Source organism: Capricornis sumatraensis, chromosome 8 (genome assembly GCF_032405125.1).
Source record: "Capricornis sumatraensis isolate serow.1 chromosome 8, serow.2, whole genome shotgun sequence".
Classification (NCBI taxonomy): domain Eukaryota; kingdom Metazoa; phylum Chordata; class Mammalia; order Artiodactyla; family Bovidae; genus Capricornis; species Capricornis sumatraensis.
Genome location: NC_091076.1, coordinates 67,891,143 through 67,912,276, shown reverse-complemented (window position 1 = coordinate 67,912,276; position 21,134 = coordinate 67,891,143). Strand labels below are relative to the sequence as shown.

The following is a 21,134-nucleotide window of genomic DNA, read 5'->3' as shown; positions in this document are numbered from 1 at the left end:
CCGTAGAGGGCAAGAATACACTTTTCATTTGCTTCCACAAGCTGAAAAAAAGTTATAAACAACTTCTGAAACTTTCTCTACTTCAAGACATACAAGGCATGTATAATAATCCTCTTCTACACCTGTTTCTTCTGATGAAAGTGTGAAAGTGTTAGTCACTCAGACGTGTCCAACTCTTTGCAACCCCATAGACTGTAGCCCACCAGGCTCTTCTGTCCATGGAGTTTTCCAGGCAAGAATACTGGAGTGGGTTGCAATGTCCTCCTCCAGGGGATCTTCCTAACTCAGGAATCGAACCCGGGTCTGCACTGCAGGCAGATTTTTTACTGGCTCAGCCACCAGGGAAGCCCGTTTATCCTGACAGCTTGCAGCCACTAGACTCAGAGATAAAGCACGCATGGGCCTGACTCAGGCAAGCTGTGCATCACGTAAAGTTGGGAAGTCTATACACTTTAATCCTGTGTGTTGATGTGTTCCAGATCATTCAGGAAGTACCTGATCTGAGAGTTGTCTCCATTACCCTCTCTAAAGCTGACACACTCACAACAGATGATTACTATATCTCATGGATCCCTGCTCAATGATATTTAAAAATCCAAGGGCTCGTGCCAGCTGTGGTTTTCAGCTCCACCTCTATTTCCAAGCCCTCCTCTGCATTCCATGAACTCAAAGTCTGCAAGCTGGGTGGTTTTTACTTTTTTAATATTTTTCTGGTTTGTCTAAATCAGCGATCCTCAATGGATTGTGACTTTCCCCGGAACCCCTAGGGCATCTGGCAATGTCTGGAGACGTTTTTGATGGTCATGACTAGGAGGAGTCCAGGATACTGCTAAACATCCTACGATGCACAGGACAGGCTTGGTACATAATGTTAGTACAGAGACAGATTAGCTCTGGTCTAAGTATTTACTTTTATTGTGGACACTTTATTACATTTCTCATCAGGGAAAAAATTATTTGTATCTTTGGAAAAAATATTCTTAAAATGTTCAAAAAGTAGGAATTCTGTATTAATCAACATAGCTGAAATCTTAGACTTTGCAACTATGTAATTAAAGACTAAGTCTTTTGTCCTTAAGGACAAAAGAATTAAGTTTCTCAAATTCCAGCTGGCTATCTACAAGTAACTAGTCTTTGCTGAAGAGTCCACCAGCTTTTGGTTCACAATTTAATGCGGCTTTAAGCATTGCCTAAAATTGTGGTTTCCAAATCAGGTTCTTCCAGCAACCTGGCATTCCCAAGAGGTTTCTTAGGGGATGCAGGAGACAAAGAGATGGGGTGGAGTTTTTACTTTTTATTTTAAATTCATTTTTATTGGAGTATAGTTGATTTACAATGCTGTGTTAATTTCTGCTGTACAGCAAAGTCAATCAGTTGGATGTGTGTTAGTCAATCAGTTGTGTGTGACTCTTTGCAACCCCATGGACAGTAGCCTGCTATGCTCCTCAGTCCATGGAATTCTCCAGGCAAGAATAAATACTGGAGTGGGTTTCCATGACCTTTTCCAGGGGATCTTCCCAACTTAGGGATTGAACTTGCGTCTCTTATGTCTCCTGCATTGGCAGGCGGGTTCTTTACCACTAGTTCCACCTGGGAAGCCAAAGTATATCAGTTACATAGACAGATATGTTCACTCACTTTTAGATTCTTTTCCCATATAGATCATTACGGAGTACTGAATAGAGTTCCCTGCGCCATACAGTAGGTCCTTATTAGTTATCTGTTTTATATACAGTAGTGTGTCTGTGATGCTAGAGGAGACTCTTGAAAGTCCCTTGGACTGCAAAGAGATCAAACCAGTCAATCCTAAAGGAAATCCATCCTGAATATTCACTGGAAGGACAGATGCTAAAGCTCCAATACTTCGGTCACTTGATGCAAAGAGCCTAACTTATTAGAAAAGACACTGATGCTGGGAAAGATTGAGGGCAGGGGAAGAAGGGGGCAACAAAGAATGAGATGGTTGGATGGTATCACCAAATCAATAGACATGAGTTTGAGAAGACTCCAGGAGATAGTAAAGGACAGGGAAGCCTGGCGAGCTGCAGTGCAAAGAGCTGGACACGACTTATCAACTGAACAACAACAAAAAATGTGTCTGTTGATAAGTTTGGGGGTTTTAAAGGAAATATTTGCCCAGAATAGGGATTCTAATTTGGGTATTCGGCCTGTCCTCAGTAACTGATACCCTTGAGAGAGTCTTCTGCTTCCTCTAGGACATACTTCTTTTGGTTTATTTCACTAAGAATTATTTTAAAGGGCTTTTTTCCTCCTTTTTCATATGTTTGGAATAGCCTCCTGCCATTGTTGACTTTTCCCTTTATCAGCTATGCCTGTGGAATTTGATGTTCTGATTGTTAAAGGATATTTTTGACCAGTATCTCTGAACCACATCTGAATAACAAGTTTTATGATTAAATTTGTTATAAAAACCTAAACCCTAGTTATAATTGTGTATTATGAGACACAACAGATTCATTCTATGAAAGTTGCATATTAACTTTACTGAATTACATGTTAAATATGTGATGAGAATTCACTCTTTAAATCAAAACTGTAGGCAATCCTATTAGAAAGTAATAGGTTTCTTGGTTTATTTATAAATAGGTAATATTTATACTAATATATTTGAACAAAATTTTTTTATGGTATTCTAATATATAACACAATGGAAGGCAAAGAAGAAACTTAAAGCAGAAAAGCTAGTTATTATACTATTATATACAAATATAAGATATAAAATATAAAATATGTAATTATATATATGTATGTTTCCAGTATCTACTTTTCCTGAATCAGAGAAGATAGCAAGTAAGAAGGTGGGAAGGAATATAAAAGTAATTTAAATACAGCATTTCAAACAGGTTTTTACTGCTTACACTGAGTATCAGAAAACAAATATGGACTTCGTTGTTTATACTTGGCAAAAGAATAAACACAGAAATAAAAGTAAACTCAGAAGTTTCTGAATTTTTTAAGTCTGTTCTCAAAGTTTTTTAATGATAAAAATTTCAAAGAAAATTACAAGGTTCCATTTCTTTCATGAGCAGGAAGTCTAACGGTCCTGGTTTTGGCTGTGATCTGTGGGATTGCACCCTGCATCAGTCACACTGTCTGCCTACTTCTTATCAGACTAGTGACAAATACGAAGTTCCCAGAGAGCCACGCGAAGAGCGATGGAAGCTCGTGTGACACAACGGAGACTAAACGGAAGTCAGAGTTATCACAGCAGCCTTCACGCGCTGGTTTCAGGAAATATGAACTTCCCTGACCAAAGACAACAAAGTGCCACCGAGTTCACCAAGTAGAGGAAGAAGAAAGGAGGAATAAGAGCAAAAAAGAGAAAGAAGGAAGGAGAGGAAACTCTACTAGGAAGCCAAGCTCTGTCCACTGACGGCAGAAGCTGCTGCTATGAATAACGTGAAAAGGATGCTGAAGTCAGACAGACAGATGTGAGTCAAAAAGCCATGTGTTCTTATGGGATAGCACAGACAACTGGATTCAATATCCTATGATAAACCATAATGGGAAAGGATTTCTTAAAAATGTACACGCTGCTGCTGCTGCTCCTAAGTCGCTTCAGTCGTGTCCGACTCTGTGCGACCCCATAGACGGCAGCCCACCAGGCTCCCCCGTCCCTGGGATTCTCCAGGCAAGAACACTGGAGTGGGTTGCCATTTCCTTCTCCAATGCAGGAAAGTGAAAAGTGAAAGTGAAGTCACTCAGTCGTGTCCAACTGTGTGCGACCCCATGGACTGCAGCCCACCAGGCTCCTCCATCCATGGGATTTTCCAGGCAAGAGTGCTGGAGTGGGGTGCCATTGCCTTCTCCATATATATGTATAACCGAATCACTTTGCTCTAAGCAGAAATTAACACAACTTTATAAATCAACTATACTTCAGTGTAAAATATTTTTTTCTTTTCTATCTATATAAGATGATGAACCACAAACTCATTGTGGTAATCATTTCATGATATGCGTTAAGTCAAATTGCTATACTGGACAATGTAAACTTACACAGTGCATGGGAGCATGCTCAGTAGCTAAGTTGTGTCTGACTCTTTGTGACCCCATGGACTGTAACCCACCAGGCTCCTCTGGCCCTGTAATTTTCCAGGCAAGAATACTGGAGTGGGTTGACATTTTCTCCTCCAAAACTTATACAGTGCTATATGTCAATTATACCTCAATAAAATTAGAAAGAAAAAACAAAACAAAACAAAAACCTATGGGGTATCAGCAATCAGGTGAACATAAGTTTACTGATTTTAACTCAGCCTTTTCTGGGTCCCAAACAGAGAGTTGATCAAATTAGAGAAACCCCATCTGTCAACCCTGAAAATGAATTGTATGTACATACCCCAAAAGGAAAGCTAAGGGTGCTGTGTTTCAAGCACCCAAGGAGATCAGCAGACCCCTAGGATGCTAGAAGTTGGCTTTATCATGAATCCACTCACGTGCTTCCAGGGGATCCCTTCCCGCTGGTACTCCTCCTGTTCTTGCTTCAGGACCAGCTGAATAAACAGCTGCTGGAGCTTCTCGTTGCAGTAATTGATGCAGAATTGCTCAAAGCTGCAAGAAAAGGAATGAATCAGGCTCAAACAAATTTTAAAAAAACAACAACAGAACAATAGGGTTTTAGGTATCTTCTCCAGTTTACCTGTTGTTTTCGAAGATTTCAAAGCCATAGATATCCAAGACACCAATAACAGTGTTCTTGCCATGGATGGTGGTGTCTGAGTTCTTGACCGCAATAATATCATTGATGCGGGAGACGATCCAACAGAAAAGGCGCTCGTATATGGCCTGTGATGAAAATGACCCCATAAATTCTTGCATATTGGAAATGAGTCCGCTGTTTGGATTTTTTAAAAATTATATTCATTTGTTTATTTTGACTGTTCTGGCTCTTTGTTGCTGTGTGGGCTTGTCTCTATTTGCAAGGCACAGGGGCTCGTCTTTGCTGAGATGTGTGGGCTTCTCATTGCAGAGCCCTCCCGCCCCACCCCACTTCATTGTGGCACAAAGGCTCTAGGGCACATGGATTTCAGTAGTTGAGGCATATGAGCTCATACAGCTCCCAGGCTCTAGAGAACAGGCTCTATAGTTGTGGCACACTAGCCCAGTTGCTCCATGGGATTTGGGATCCTCCTGGACCAGGGATTGAACCCACGTCTCCTGCAACGGCAGGTGGAATCATCCACTGTGCCACTAGGGAAGCCCTGGATTTGTGATAAGTTTTAAATTCTTGTTGACCTCCTCCTTGCCATTTAGCATAGCTGTTCATCCTCTAAGCTGAAAAATGAGAAATGCAGATCATTTTCTAAAAAATCACATGACATTTGCATGATGTTTGGATGGTGGTTATTATTGGTCACCACGTGAGCTATATTTCAACAAAATTCCTTAGGTGTGTTTCTGTGACCTGGTAACACCAATAATTTGCTTACTGTCTCGTATAAGTCACTTGGTTGCTTTAATCTCATCAACTATAAAAAGCAGAGAACTAATGAGTTCTATATTCTATGGATTCTAAATACACAAACATTGATTTATAATGCTAAATAAAGATCTAAGCCAAAAGGACAGCACTTCAAATTCCTTGAGGTTCAAATGCCCAAGAACATACACACCAACACGTAAGGACAAAGGCACCACACACTTGCACACGTTCATATCCTGATACAAATGTGTCCTGCAATGTCTTTCCTTAACATCTCCCTCCAGATACCCGCTCTGTTCAATTATACACGTCCAGACACACGACCTCCACTCTTCACCTATCTTCCAGCCGCTCCAGTCTTCATTTTCTCTCATTTCTTTCATTTTCTCACTGAAATGGCTCATCAAGGACCCCAAGCACCCCTCCATGGACACTTTCTCGTTCCTCCATGTGGACATCTTACCCGGTTACTCGGCAACACTCAACCCAGTTTCCCACTCTTGCCTTGAAACCTTCTGCCCTCTAACTCATGACATCACACGGTCTTAATCTGCCTCTTATTTCACCGGCTACTCCTTCTTGGTGACCTTTAGTAGGTCTTCCCTTATTGTTCCTCAGTCACTAATTTGTGACCAGCTCTGCGACCCCATGGACTGCAGCACGCCAGGCTCCTCTGTGCTCCGCTATCTCCCGAGTTTGCTCAAATTCACATCAATTGAGTCAGTGGTGCTATCTAACCATCTCCTCCTCTACCTGACCTCTAAAAGCTGGAGTTCCTCCTGGTCCACTTCTCTCCCTATCTCCTCTTTTCTGTGTCATTTCATACAACAATAAAGAACAGTGATACGATGTTTCCCCCCAAAAGTACCATCTGAACGCAAGCTCTCCTCTGAGCTTCAGGTCCCACGCCTGACTGCCTGCCTGACAGTACTCTTGGATGTCTCACGGCCATCTCAAACTTCTGTCTTGTCTGGACTGCTGATCTTCCCACCTCCCCCAAACTTCCTTCTTGTTGTTTAGTCGCTAAGCCATGTGTGACTCTTTATGGACTGTAGCCCGCCAGGCTCCTCTGCCCATGGGATTTCCCAGGCAAGAACACTAGAGTGGGTTGCCATTTCCTTCTCTAGGGGATCTTCCCCACCCAGGGACTGAACCCGCGTTTCCTGCTTGGCAGGTGGATTCTTCACCGCTGAGCCACCCTACTTCTAACCACCAATAACTAGAAACAGAAACTTAGGGATTCATTAGAAATTTTGGTGCCACAGCCCTCACAAGGCCAACAGGCGGCCGGTTAGACGCCCACCTTGGCGAAGGCATCCCTTCCGTAGCTGGCTTCCTGCTCTGTGTGCTGCTTGTCAATGACGTCACGGCCCGTGGCCACCGTCCGGTAGAGGAGGGCTTTCTCCACCATGTCTGTCTTGGTGGACAGCAATTCCGCGATGATAGACACAAGCTTGCCGTCTTCAATCAGGGTCGTGTCACCATCCACAACAAACTTTAAATTTCCCTGTATCAGAAGACAAAAACCAAGACACACCATTTCCGATGAGATTCTGGAAAACAACGTCAGGGAAAGATTTGCCAGTGTGACAGAATTCCCAGGGACCCTGTCTGTAGCACCTATCTCCTTAAATACATTTAATATCTCAACACATAAAAATCGAGGGCTTCATCCATTTTGTCCTTCTCCAGACACTCCTCTGTCTTTCAATTTTCAGTGTGTGGTTTTGATGGATGGAAATTTTATATTTTTATGCAGTCAAATCTATGAGTCATTTGCTTCAGAGTTTCTCTTTCTTTGGTGTCATGCTTAGATCATTCCAACTCTGAAGACTTCATGAATATTTAATAGATTTTTCTATTCCTTTTACAGTTTTTTCCCCCTCATATTTAAGCCTTGAGTCCAGCTAGACGGTGTATCAGTATAAAGTAAGAATCTAACTTTATTTTTTTCAGATGATTACTTGCTCCAACACCATTACTGAACAGTCTAAGCTTTTCCTCCTGATTTGAAATATAACCTTTATTATACATTAATTTCCACCAATTTCTTGAATCTATTTATATTTTACTCGTTCAAGAAACAATAAATACATATTAGCCAGCTACCAAGCGTCCAGTACATGAACTAGTCTGTTGATTAATCTGGTGCTGAACTTATGCAGCAAGTTTTAAAGCACTGTGGCTTTTACTATCATTTTAAATGGCTGGAATTAGTTGTGTCTCTTTCCTCCAGCTCCCACCTTACTATTCTTCTTTAACATTTTATTCACTTTTGTTACATGTTTATTGTTCTAGTAAGTTCTAGAATCATTATGTCAACTGAAAAAGAAAAATTCTTCTTTGGATACTGAAGCATTATTGTCACACTTTATTTATAAACTAGTTGAAACAATGAAATAATTTAGAATGTTAAAGTCTTCCCAGTCAGAAACATTTATTTAAGAGATTGTTTACATGCAGCTATGTAATGGCACCCCACTCCAGTACTCTTGCCTGGAAAATCCCATGGATGGAGGAGCCTGGTAGGCTGTAGTCCATGGGGTCGCTAAGAGTCAGACATGACTGAGTGACTTCACTTTCACTTTTCAGTTTCCTGCATTGGAGAAGGAAATGGCAACCCACTCCAGTGTTCTTGCCTGGAGAATCCCAGGGACGGGAGAGCATGGTGGGCTGCTGTCTATGGGGTCGCACAGAGTCAGACATGACTGAAGCGACTTAGCAGCAGCAGCAGCAGCAGCATGTAATAGTTTTCATATAGGTCCCAAGCATTTCTTTCTTTTTTTTGTTGGGGGGCCCTCCACTGAGTCTTTGCTGTTGCGTGTGGGCTTTCTCTAGCTGCAGTGAGCGGGGGCTACTCTTCATTGCTGGGTGCGTGCTTCTCACTGCAGTGGCTTCTCTTATTGGGGAGCACGGGCTCTAGAACGCAGCCTCAGTACTTGTGGCTCACGAGCTTAGGTGCCCTGCGCGTCTGGGATTCTCCTGGACCAGGGATGGAACCCATGTCCCCTGCACTGGCAGGCGGGTGCTGGGCCACGAGGGAAGTCCCAGGTCCTGTGCATTTCTGACTCCCTTAGGGTTAATCTCCCCACCGGAGTGTGAAGAGTCATTTTTATTCCAGATTTGCATTCACGTTGTCACTCATTTACCATGGAGGTTACATGTTTATTATGTTTTCAAGATCTCTAATAAATACAGACAGTAATTAAAAGACTCCCACTGACAGTTCTTTACTTCTAAGTTTAGTGTGATGTGTGGAAAATGACTTGTGCTGAAGTGGTCAGGGTGGCCCATGGTATTGGCTGCAATGAACTGGCTGTGCTTTTTTGGGGGTAGGGTGGTGGGTACTTTTAAGCCAGTCATTCATTCCCAATCTATAAAATGAGAATAAAAATCTAGTTCCGGAAATCTGTGATTCTGGTTCAAATGCCATTAGAAGTTTACTCTGTTCAAAAGATTTGAGCTTATGCCATGGGTGGTCACATCACTGCTGAACTCTTTTACCTTTGAAAATAACCAGTCCAAAGCCTAACATACCAAGAAGGCAGTGAATGAAAGCCAGAGTCTCAAAACCTACAGTGGGCTTGGAAAATCCCTCATACTATTATAAAATGATGGAGGAAACTACAGATACAGTAATTTCTTCAACATGTCAGAGAAGTTTTCTCTACATAAATTACTTTTTTAAAAAACCCCAAATCTTCTGAAAGAACATCTGAGCTCCACAGGGAGGCGATAACTTCTGAAAGGCGTTCCCACTCACCAAGTGAAGAATAGCAGCCAAGATTTTATACGCTGTTTGAATCTCCTCGGGTTTGAAGCCAATTACTTTCATGGCATCGGCTACTACTTTGAATTCTGCAGCATCATTGATAGACGACTGGGAATGAAAACAGGAAACTGAGGTCAGAGACATTTCACTTGAACATTAACATACAAAACCATGAGACTAAAGTCAAGTGTAGCCAAGGTCTTGATGCCTTTGGAGTAAGTCATTGAAGGGATGGGGAGTATCCAGAGAAAATAAAATGATTTCAGGGGTAGCAATATAAGACAACACCCGCAAGGCCCACTTCTGTGTGAGAGCCGCCATCTCTTATAATAAGCACCAGGCACTTTTCTGGAAGCTTCAGTGAAGGAGCAAGTCCTGAGTTGGCTCAGAGAAGCTCTGGGATGAGTGGAGGACGTGGCATGAGATGTGAGACCACAAATGGAAACTCTGACTGAAGGAGCCTCCGAGACACATGTCTAGCTATTGTTGTCTGTGGCTTTTGGTTCCACAGTTGGTCTTGTTCAGGCTGGGAACAACGCTCCCACGCTGGTTTGGTCAGGCTTCCTACTTCAAAGGTGAGGAAGAACACTCCCCACCCCACCCCCAAAAGCCAAGTGCCCTGCCTCGATCATTCGGCTAGCTGGGAAACGGTCTGGGAATATGATCTTGCTTTTTCAAGCCTTCTGTAAACATTCAGTATGTCAGAGATTCTCTCTATACAAGAGTGTTCCTGTAGAAGGAATGTTTACATCTCTCCCCCGAGTTTCCTTGGGGCTTCCCAGGCGGTGCTAGTGGTAAAGAACCCGCCTGCTAATGCAGGAGATGTAAGAGACATGGGTTCGATCCCTGGGTTGGGAAGATCCCCTGGAGGAGGGCCTGCCAACCCACTCCAGTATTCTTGCCTAGAGAATCCCATGGACAGAGGAGCTTGGTGGGCTACAGTCCATGGGGTCACAAAGAGTTGGACACAAATGAAAGGACTTAGCACACACACCAGCCGCTACTTGAGCAACTTGAGTACCTCACACCCAAGTTTATATGTTGAAATCTTAGCCTTCAAGGTGATGGTGTTAGGAGACGGGGCCTCTGGGAGGCGATCAGGTCTTGGAGATGAAGCCCTCATGTTGGGAAGTGAAGTGAAGTCCGACTCTTTGTGACCCCATGGACTGTAGCCCACCACGCTTCTCTGTCCATGGGATTTTCCGGGCAAGAGCACTGGAGTGGGTTGCCATTTCCTTCTCCACATGTAATGGGTACCCTTATAAAAGAGACCCCAGAGGTCTGTCAATGACAAACTGGTGCTTGCCAAGGGAGGGCCTCTACCATCTGCCTCTGTGGGGACTGAACTCTGTGCGGCTGCAGCTGTTGACCTCTGCCATGCCCTGAAGGGAGTTCGGGGTGGACAACAGGGATGGGGCACTTTATGCTCCAGGGAAACTGGTGGAACAGGTCTTTACATAGTTATCTCAGGAGCTGACTTCGTGATCCCAGTCCTTGCATCTCCTCACATCAAAGAGAAGCACTAAAACCCTTCACGGTGACATCAGCTCCTCGTGACCAGCAGAAAACCTCCTGTAAGATATTGGCCTTCCCCCACCACCTCTTTGGAGCAGCTTCTCAGAGCTGTCTCCTGGGACGCAGTCCTCATTTTGCCCAAATAACACTTAACTCCCAGCTTTCACACTGTGCATCGTTTTAAGTTGACAGATCCCTGGTCCTTCTGCCCTGTGAGGACACGGCAAGAAGGCACCACCCTTGAACCACAAAGTGGACACGGACTCTGCTGGGGCCTTGATCTTGGGCTCCCCAGCCTCCAGAGTTATGAGAAATCAACATTTCTCATATGTTTATGGTGTTTTTGTTGTAGCAACCCAACTAGACTAAGACAGGGGTTTAAAGACTAATTGCTTGCCTTGATCTGTAGCCCATTGGAAATACAAGGGTGTCAATAAAATTCACAATAAAGCAATGATAACCGCCCATCTTGGGAGTTTTCCCAAAGCAGTGGCTGCGGAGAGTCTGATCTTTCCTCGGTGAGTTTCTGTCTTGGCTGGGACACAGAGACCTGGCTTGATGCTCACCTGCTGAGCAAGATCAGAGGAAGGGGTCCCCTCTGCCTGACGAGCATGTGTTCCTTTAATTCCAGGACACAACCAGGCAAACTCTTCCCCCTTCCAGCTCTCTGAGTAAGATGCTTATCTTTGTTGAGGCTCAATTTCCTCATGGGTACAAAGGGCATAATGATACCTTTCTTACATGGTTATTGGAGAAGGAAATGAGAATTTACATAAAGCAACACCCTTTATATACAGATCTTGCCTTCAACCTTTCCCAAGACCCTGATGCTGGGAAAGATTGAAGAAAAAGCAGAAGAAGATGGCAGAAAATGAGACAGTTAGGTAGCATTAACGACTCAGTGAACATGAATTTGAAAAACTCCAGGACATAGTGAAGGACAGGGAAGCCTGGCATGCTGCAGTCCATGGGGTTTCAAAGAGTCGGACACAACTCAGCGACTGAACGACAACCACAGTTCCTAGCACAGTAAAAGCGCCCAACTATCAGATTATTATTATCAAAAGCTGCAACAGTGTTGAAACTGCACAGAAACCAGACACAAAGTCTGCATGTCCTATTGAGGGGAACCGTCGGCTGCTTACCTAAGGGGCATTTTCCAGCCCTACTTCTTTACTACTGATGAAACTCTGATTTGTTCACCCCTCGCCAAGGGCATGTGTTCTTCAGGACTGGTTTCCCCTCACCTTAGGAGGTAAATGTTCATTGGTCTAAACTAATCACAGGGATCTTTTTCCCCTAACCAAGTGATTGGTCAGTCAAGGGCATGAGAAGCCATTCTGGCCCATAAGACATGAGGCTTCCCTAGCTTATCAAGGGTTATGGCCAGGAGCATTCTCTCTGCCTGTGACTGCTGGAACTGCCACTGCCATTTTGGGACCATGAGGAAAATCAATTTAAGCAGACCAGCCAAATCCAGTGAGGATGGCAAAATCGTAAGTTGGGGAGAAACAAACAAGCATCTGGGTCTCTTATTGACATTGTTAAGACACTGAATTAACCAACTGGAACTGCCCCGTCCTAGGGCTTCTTGTTATGATATAATCAAGTTCCTTATTGTTTTTGGAGACTTTTAATTGGGTCTTACCTGTAACCCACAGTATCTTAATTGTACATGAGTCCTACATTTTAGGATGGCTAAGTTATGAAACATAGAGAGCAATACTTCATAGTTATTAAAACTGTTCTATTAATTTATATTTGTTTACATGGAAAGATATTAATGATTATATTATAATTTAATAAAAGGTTTAATTAGGATTTATTGTATGATTCCATATATAAATATACACATGTATATACTGCTGTTATCAATAATTATCTCTGAAAGGTAAACTTTAGTTTATTTTAATTTCCTTTTGGTTCATCTTTATTTTAGGTTTTGACTATGATCATATATTACTTCTTGGTTTTTACTGGGCAGAAAAAAAGGAAGAGGAGGAATAGGAATGAAAATTGTTGATGAAAAGGGAACCTAAGGTAAATTTAGCATTGAAGAAAAGGCTAAATCTTCATTTAATATTTGCTTTTTGTGGGTGTTTTACATGACCCAGTCAAGAGTCACTAGGTCAACAAGACAATTTGATTTAAGAAGAATATTTTCAGTCACTGTTCTTTTAAGTGTTAATTTTACAATCCTTTATACATCTTGAAGTACCTCTGACCTATTCTCAAAAAGCTGGGGTGTTGCCCTCTGTTGTTTTGGTTGCTTTCAATTAATTTTCAGCCAAACATCCTGTTCTTGGATGACTGTAAAAGTATAAAACTTGTGCAACTTAAATGTCAAACAATGGAAAACTGATTGCAAAACCCTAAATATCATTTATTTATATGTGTGATAATAAAAATTTCGCTAAAACCACTAATATAGGTATAATTAGCTTAAGATGAATAGCAAAGAATCTGAAAAAAAGAAATGCTTCCCACATCTTGAATTCTTTCCTTTTATAAAGTCTTTTATTTTCTCCCCCAACTACAAATACAATGCATCTTTAATTATAGAAGAAATATGAAATATGGAAAAAGCAGAAGAACCCAAGTATTTATAACTTTATATACCCAGAGTAAACAAGTAAACCCTGGTCTGTTTCCCTTCAAATCTTTTTTCATATATTTATACACCTTCCCCAATGAAACTATAATTACTGTTTTATAACCTACCATTGACAAATCACTATATTATTAGGATTAGCTACAAATTGGCTAGCAGAAGTTATATGTATAGCAGAACACGAATTAGAAACAAAAGGGCAAAAGGATCAGTGTTATGTGTGTGCAAGGGCTTTACATGCAAGGGAAGGGGGAAAAAATTGTGAAAGTTGAATAGAAATGTTCCAAGGATCACAAAACTATTTCATCAAAATCATGATTTAAAAAACTAATGAATGGCGATCTCTGATATTCTTCAACCACAGTGCTTTTCAGCTTTTTTTTGTTTTACCAACTTGCCTTTGGCCAAATCATATCATACCTCCTTTTGCGGTGGATCGGCTACTTGTAACAATATTTTTAGAAGGTCAAAATAAAAGGAATGGGATTAAAAATTTTTAAAAAACCCCACAAGATCATAAAAGAGAAACTTCTTTCCTGTCAGATGGTGATAAAATATAGTAACAGGTTCTTAAGCAAAGTTGTTGCATCAATAATACATTGAATCTCTGTCCTAGAGAATTTTAAAAATAGAATAAAAGAGTCATTCATTTGCCTTAAGGTGGCAGGCTGAAACTGATAATTAATTAATGTCCCTTCTGATTCTATGATTCTATATCTGAATCATCTCAAAAAGGAAACGCTTACCTTTAGCTGGGCTCCAACATGGATGTAGTTGTAGGATGACAAGGATTTCTGGAGATGCAGAGAACGTAGCATCTGGTCCGAACCTCCTTGCAGCAGCTGAAAAACATTGAAATAAAAGTAAGTTATCAATATACCCACTGAACCCAATACACCATGTATACTAACTTACTGGCACTCAGTCCCTCAGTCATGTCCAACTCTTTGCGACCCATGGACTGTAGCCCACCAGGCTCCTCTGTCCATGGAAGTTTTTAGGCAAGAAGACTAGATTGGGTTGCCATTTTCTTACTCCAAACTTAATGGTAGACTAGCTGTTTTTCATCTTCTGGGTTAATTCACTCAGGTCCTCCTGTTTCTGGCTTTGAAGATTTATTTTTTTATCTCGAGGAGAAATGGCTTCAACATCATCAGAGATGGAGAATGTTATACAGTCAGAAGGAAAATCACTTAAAAGTTCTTAGCCCTTTCGCAACATAGCTGGCATGAAAGGTTCTTGCTTGGACTGTAGCTGTTTGTGAACCGGGAGCCAGCGCTCTGTAGCAGTCATGTGCTTATCAACCTTGTTATCTAGACAGTGTGCAGTTGTGTTTCGAATTCAGAAAAAGTCAATACTGCCTTCGATCTAAGAGGCATCAGCAGCTAGTCATATGTTGAATCATACCGGAAACAAACAGCTTTTCCTCCTCAAACTAACCCCAGGAAAGGACAATTGGGTAGCTAGGACTGTAATTGGACAAAGACAAATTTTAACTTTCACTCAAGTGCAGAAAAAATTATGGGTTCTTTTTTTTTTTTTTTTTTTAAATTAAGTTATTAATTTGGTTGCATTGGACCTCAGTGGTGGCATGGAGGATCTAGTTCCCTGACCAGGGATTGAACCTGGGTCCCCTGCATTGGTGTCTTAGCCACTGGACCACCAGGCAAATCCCAGTCATGGGTTCTTCAAATAACAGAACTCCTATATTTGGCAGAAAACTATTTTATTGAAAACATGGTGAATTATCAACAAAAACACAGATACAACACACGTCGTCCTTCTCGATAGAACATGAATTTCAGAAGGCACTACGTTGAAATTCTCTATATTAAACTGCACACTTTGGTTCACTGAAAAAAAATAACTATCAGGTTTTTAAAATTGATTCTTTTTTTTAACAAAAACAACCTGAATTTGTATTCCCATCTCTGGAGTGCTGTAAAATGGGAACAATAGCTCCAACTGAAAAATAAAACTAATTTACCATATTCAGAATGTATCATTTCAAAAGCTTTTACGGTCATTAAACTGTTACTACACTGCAAAGAAACATAGGGAATGCTCAACTGAGGCAGTCATCTGGTTGGTTGACTACCTGCTAACTTTTTAGAACAGCCATGCTTGTCAAGTCCCTGAAGAGCCCCGTCGGGGAGGGTGTATGCATGCGTGCCCACGTGTGTAACGCATTGTGGGCCGATGGAGGCAAGGGAGGCACAAGGCAGGGGAGAGTCCCCAAAGTAAAAATCCATTTCATTTCCTGCACACCTGAAGAAACGGACGATTATCTGCACAAGAGCTTACTAACCTGATAGAAAGAATGAAAGCTTCTTTCTCCTGGCTGTTGCACAATAACTCGAGACTAAGGGGGGAAAAGAAGAAACACATTAAAATCATTAATCTGAGAATGTACTCCTAAAACAAAATGAGAGCCACTTTCCCAGAGAACCCTGGACCAGCAGGGCACCGAAAGGGCCTAAGGGCTCCAGGGATGGGACGGACCAACCCGTGGAGTTTTCTGTGCCATCTTTTGATAATTCTTTTTTAAACTTTCCGAAAATGAAGCTATTTTGATATTTTTTAAAACCTGGAGCCTAAAGATGGAATTTTCAGGGGGAGGGAATTGGCAGTGGGGAGAATAGGAAGGAATGTTTAGGGAGGAATACTCTCAGCATTCCCTTCCTGAGGATCTGCTGGTATTTCCAAAAGCACCATCTTACATCCTGTACTAAAGTCAGGCGAACAAGATCCGTCCACAGATTCCTCTGCTTGAGAGAGTTTCAAAAAGATTGCTCCTAAGAGAGGACTCAAAACGTAAGGGGATTCTTTTGCCTGAATATGTACATAAAGTGAAGGCATGAAACATTTTGGGAAAAAAAAAAAAAAAACAGACTGGTAAAAACTGGCATTTCCTGTCCTTTTTCAACTGACTCTGATAAAACACTGTTTCCTGAACAGTCTGCCTTCAGCTTCACAAACAAAAATGAAGGTTAGACTGCATTCTGTTGCCATAAAGGTTGCTATGGTATGATTGGGATGGAAAGCCCTTAACTGAGAGGGTAGGTCAGTTCATCTCTGAGTACAGTTCATCTCTGAGTACAGTTCAAGGCGGCGACTTAACTTGGTAAAGCTCAACCTTAACTGCTGTAACCAGGAGAATCTACTCCAGATTAGTTAGGACACAGCCTCTCTAGCAGTCCCAAGAGGAAAGTTTTGACTGGACTCTTCTACAAATTGGATCTTTCACTCACATGGCAGATAAAAACATACTCTAAGTTTTCACAGAACAAATGTAGTATGCCTCATAATTAGACTATAAAACCACAAAGTACTATATCACTATATAAATATACATATATATATATATACAAATGTTACTATAAAGCAGTGAACAAATAGAAACTGGAAGAAAAGGAGATTTCAAATTAATTAAAATACAAACATGGGAGGATGTGTAAAAAGAGTAGAAGTGATTAATCCTACATGGGTTTTTGCTAAACCTTACCCAAAAGTTGGAGCATGTTCAATCACACCCCCTTCACACACACACCTAAATCATTATCTGCAAATTCTATAAGTTTTCACAACTTGAAATTGTAATACTAATAAGAGAACATAAAAAGAGAACATTAATGTCACAGAACAGTAACTCAGGGGCAGGAAAGGATGGAGAACAGGATTAAAAGCTACTTTGGAGCAGTAAAAGAAATTCTACAATCAGGTTTTTAAAAAACATTCAGCATTAACAGACTCATAGATACAGAGAACAAACAGTGGTTGTCAGAGAGGATGGTGTTGGGGGGAGGGATGGGTGAAATAGGTGAAGGGTATTAAGAGGTACAAACTACCAGTTACAAATGAGGAGGTGACGTACACATAGGGAATATAGCCAATGATACTGTCATAAGTTTGCATGGTGATGGACGGTAATTGGTCTTATTGAGGTGATTATTTTATAATATATAAAATCACTGAATCACTGCATTGTATACCTGAAACTAATCTTGTACATTAATTATAACTCAATTTGAAAACGCAATTCTCATGCTCCCCCTAAAAAATTCAGCATTTGCAAACACGACCCTCAGAACCCAAGCACATTTTACCTTCTCCAATAAATAGTTATTGATGTGTCCACCAATCGGGTCTCCCTTGAAATCAAAGTTGATATCCATGTATTTTCCAAACCTGCTTGAGTTGTCATTGCGGTTGGTTTTGGCGTTTCCAAAAGCTTCCAGGACACAGTTAGATTTAAGCAACATATTCTTCACTCTTTAACACAGATAAAGGAAAGTCACTGCAAGAAATTTCAAAGACTGGAGATTTTAAGAAACTAGATTTCATGAAAAGACATTCAAATATGTCTATAGAGAAGTTGACTGTAGCATTGTTTGCAACGTCAAAAGAACAAGAACCTTTAAACAACAGAAATGTCCATGAATAGGGATAGATGAAGATAAATTTTTGTTTCCTAGTACAATATACACTTACCTAGAAAGAGGTCCAGAATATATTAATGAGAAATCAAGTTGCAAAATAATATGTATTACAAAATAGTATGATCTTTGTGGTGTGTGTGTGTGTTTGTGTGTGTGCACATACATGTTTTACTAAATGCTTACAAATCTGGAAGCAACAACATACTTCACTATGGTTACCTAGGTTAATGGGGTAGGTAGGTGGAATTTTAGGAAAATTTCATGTTCTGCACAATGATGTAATTTTTAGTTTTTCTATTAAATGAGCATATTTTATTTACATAAATAAAAATATTAAAAAGAGATGTTCTGAAAAGAATGGTCATATGAAAAACGATTCCATTTTTAAAAGTATTTGCTTACAAAGCCTAGTGAAATTTATTGCACTGATTAATATATCATCAATGTGGTCTTGACTGGTTTAGAAACTGCTCATCATTTTGTTTGGAGCTGTATGGAATCTCTCTTAGGTATCAGCTATTTAAGTTTTTTTTTTTTCCCCAGGTACAATTTTTAAATAAAGATAATTACAAAAGATGTTAAGTCATTCTTTATTGATGAACACTAGTTCTCTATCCCAGTGGATACATTTTAACTTCATTCTAGGTCTTGTCTTTGTTTCTGTTTCATTGACATACTTGCTTTTATATGGGCATATTACTGAAATAACCTTCCATCACTACTTAAAAGTGACCCTACAACCTTAACTCCTCACGAATGAAAGCACACTTTTAAGTGGAGCAGGGGAAACTGCTCTGCTACGGTAAATAAAGAAAAGTGTTTATAAACTATGGTCAGATATGCTCTTAAAAGGCCAGTAAATGTAAACATGCCTTACTTTACTGTACCAACTGGGCTTGGAAATTAACTCTTAAAACAAACTAAAATTTAGTTCTCAGCCAGTTACTCTCCTGAGATTCTAAGGAAATTCTAAAAACTTACTTATATCCTTGTCCTTGTCATATTAGGTTGCAAAGTCAGAATCACAATTGGGGCTGTATCACTAATAAGAAAGATACCTCTTTTGATGTGGCAGTCGAGCCCAGTTACAATGAAAGAAGAAAGCCCATGTAGGGTAGTCTAGTTCAAATTCTCTTTTCTACCAACACAGCTTCCTTTTTCTCTACCCGTAAAACTGAAGACTGAGATGTATATACAGAGTGCGACTGTCCTGTAAATAAATACTGAGTTTCAAACTAGCAACTTCGGATTTTTTTTTTTTTTCCTTGATGTGGACCATTTAAAAAATCTTTATTGCATTTGTTACAATACTGCTTCTGTTTTATATCTTGGTTTTGAGGTCAGGAGGCATGTAAGATCTTAGCTCCCCGACCAGGATCAAACCCACATCTCCTGCACTGGAAGGTAGAGTCTTAACCACTAGACTTCCAGGGAAGTCCCAAAGTAGCAACTTTAGAAAGTTGCTCTTTTTCTCTTCAGAAAGTCCACACCACATAAGAAAGTCATGTTGCTTTATAGCCAACTTTCTAAAAAAAAACAAAAACCCATGCATTTACTCCTTAATATTTACTAAGTAAAGAGCATGTACCAGACACTCTACTGAATGCTGGGTCAGCACACACTAGCTTCATCACTCATCTTGCGGTGAGCAGAGAACGATGTGGTATGAAACCCTTTTAGAAAATGAATCCTATTCGGAACTTCTAATAGCAAGGTTCTGGTTGTCACAGAGTTGAGCAGCATGCATCTGCCTCCCAGAGCCCCCTTTCAGTCTAGGGAAAGAGGACACAGTGTAGAAAAGATGCTTGTACAGTAGAAAGAGCAAGAAACCTGTGCATACTTGAACAAGACAAACTCCCAGGAGACTATTACATCTTTGCTGAGCACACGTAACACAGAAGGCGGCAGCTGCAGACTGGGATGACCTTAGCACTCTTTCGATCAAAAAGGAATACGGAAATAGAAGGATATAAATGAAAGCACAGAGAGGACCTCCCTGGTGGTTCAGTCGTTAAGAATCTGCCCACCAGTGCAGGAGACACAGGTTCGATCCCTGGTCCGGGAGGATTCCACATGCCTTGGAGCAACCGGGTCCATATGCCACAACTACTGAGCCTGTGCTTCACAACGAGAGCAGCCACCGCGATGAGAAGCCTGCGCGCCACACCTGGAGAGGAGCCCCCTCTCGCCACAACTAGAGAAAACCTGGGCGCAGCAACAAAGTCCTCGCGCATCCCCAAATGAATAAATAAAATTTAAAAGTAAAGATAACTCAAGTTATTAAAAACTAAAAGCACAGAGATCTGCAGTAAGAGAATCAAAGTAGTTTAACCATCAATAAGTGCCCAGTGCCTATCAGAGTGTAGGCCTAACCTAGTCCAGTCTGTATAGAAAATGAGGCTCCAGCGAGAACCTTCCCCCATGGTTGGACGGCCCTTACCTTTCGATCTCTGCTCTCTGACTGGGGTTGGTGATGGCCGCAATGTACTGCATGATGTACTTACTGGCTTCTGTTTTACCGGCTCCGCTTTCCCCTAGGGGGAAAATTAAAAAATTTAAAAAAAAATTGGAGTATCATTGCTTTACAAGGTTCTGTTAGTTTCTACTGTACAGCAAAGTGAATCAGCTACATGGACACATATATCCTCTCTCTTTTAGATTTCCTTCCCCTTTAGGTCCCCACAGAGCACTGAGCAGAGTTGCCCTGTGCTGTACAGAAGATTCTCATTGGTTATCTATTTTAGTCACAGTAGTATATACATGTCAATCCTGATCTTCCATCCATCACACCCCCTTTATCCCCTTGGTATCCATACATTTGTAAAGTTTTTAAAAATATATTTATTTTTATTTATTTGACTGTGCCATGTCTTAGTTGCAGCATGTGGGATTTAGTCCCCTGAAGGGTCTGAACCCAAGCCCCCTGCATTGGGAGCATGGAGTCTTAGCCATTGGACCACTCCAAGGGATGTCACCACTTGTCAAGTTTTGATGTAATTTATTTGAAATCTTTTATGTTTTCTTTTTTTGAGTTATTTCATTCAATCTTGATATGGGATTGGTTCTAATGGATCTGAACATGGTAAAAAAAAATTAAAACTATTGTAGAAGCAAAATAACAGATTACAGATCAAGACTTACTTAGCAAAAAATATCAGGGGATAAAATGTGGCACAGTAATTCCTTAAAGTCTTAGTACTTGCGGTGACTGAAGTCCAGTGGAAAAGAAACAAGAAAAGTGACAAACAGTGGCTACAGTGAAATTCATGTAACTGTTTGCTATAGCAGAGTTTTGAAAAAAACATTTTAATGGGGATGAAAGTTTCCTTAATTATAGCAATTTTAGTGAAA

The 21,134-nt window shown here is 40.9% G+C and overlaps 1 protein-coding gene across 1 annotated transcript in view; it reads right to left on the bottom strand.

Moving 5' to 3' along the window:
- The window catches only part of MYO1D (myosin ID), a 359,813-nt gene that overhangs the window by 236,598 nt on the left and 102,081 nt on the right, over window positions 1-21,134 (bottom strand). The window contains exons 3-10 of the mRNA XM_068978746.1: window positions 20,224-20,317; window positions 17,451-17,616; window positions 15,653-15,706; window positions 14,091-14,186; window positions 9,210-9,326; window positions 6,750-6,953; window positions 4,664-4,809; window positions 4,461-4,575 (exon numbers count right to left, since the gene is read on the bottom strand). Coding sequence (XP_068834847.1) covers window positions 4,461-4,575; window positions 4,664-4,809; window positions 6,750-6,953; window positions 9,210-9,326; window positions 14,091-14,186; window positions 15,653-15,706; window positions 17,451-17,616; window positions 20,224-20,317 — 992 coding nt within the window. The remainder of the gene's footprint in view (window positions 1-4,460; window positions 4,576-4,663; window positions 4,810-6,749; window positions 6,954-9,209; window positions 9,327-14,090; window positions 14,187-15,652; window positions 15,707-17,450; window positions 17,617-20,223; window positions 20,318-21,134) is intronic.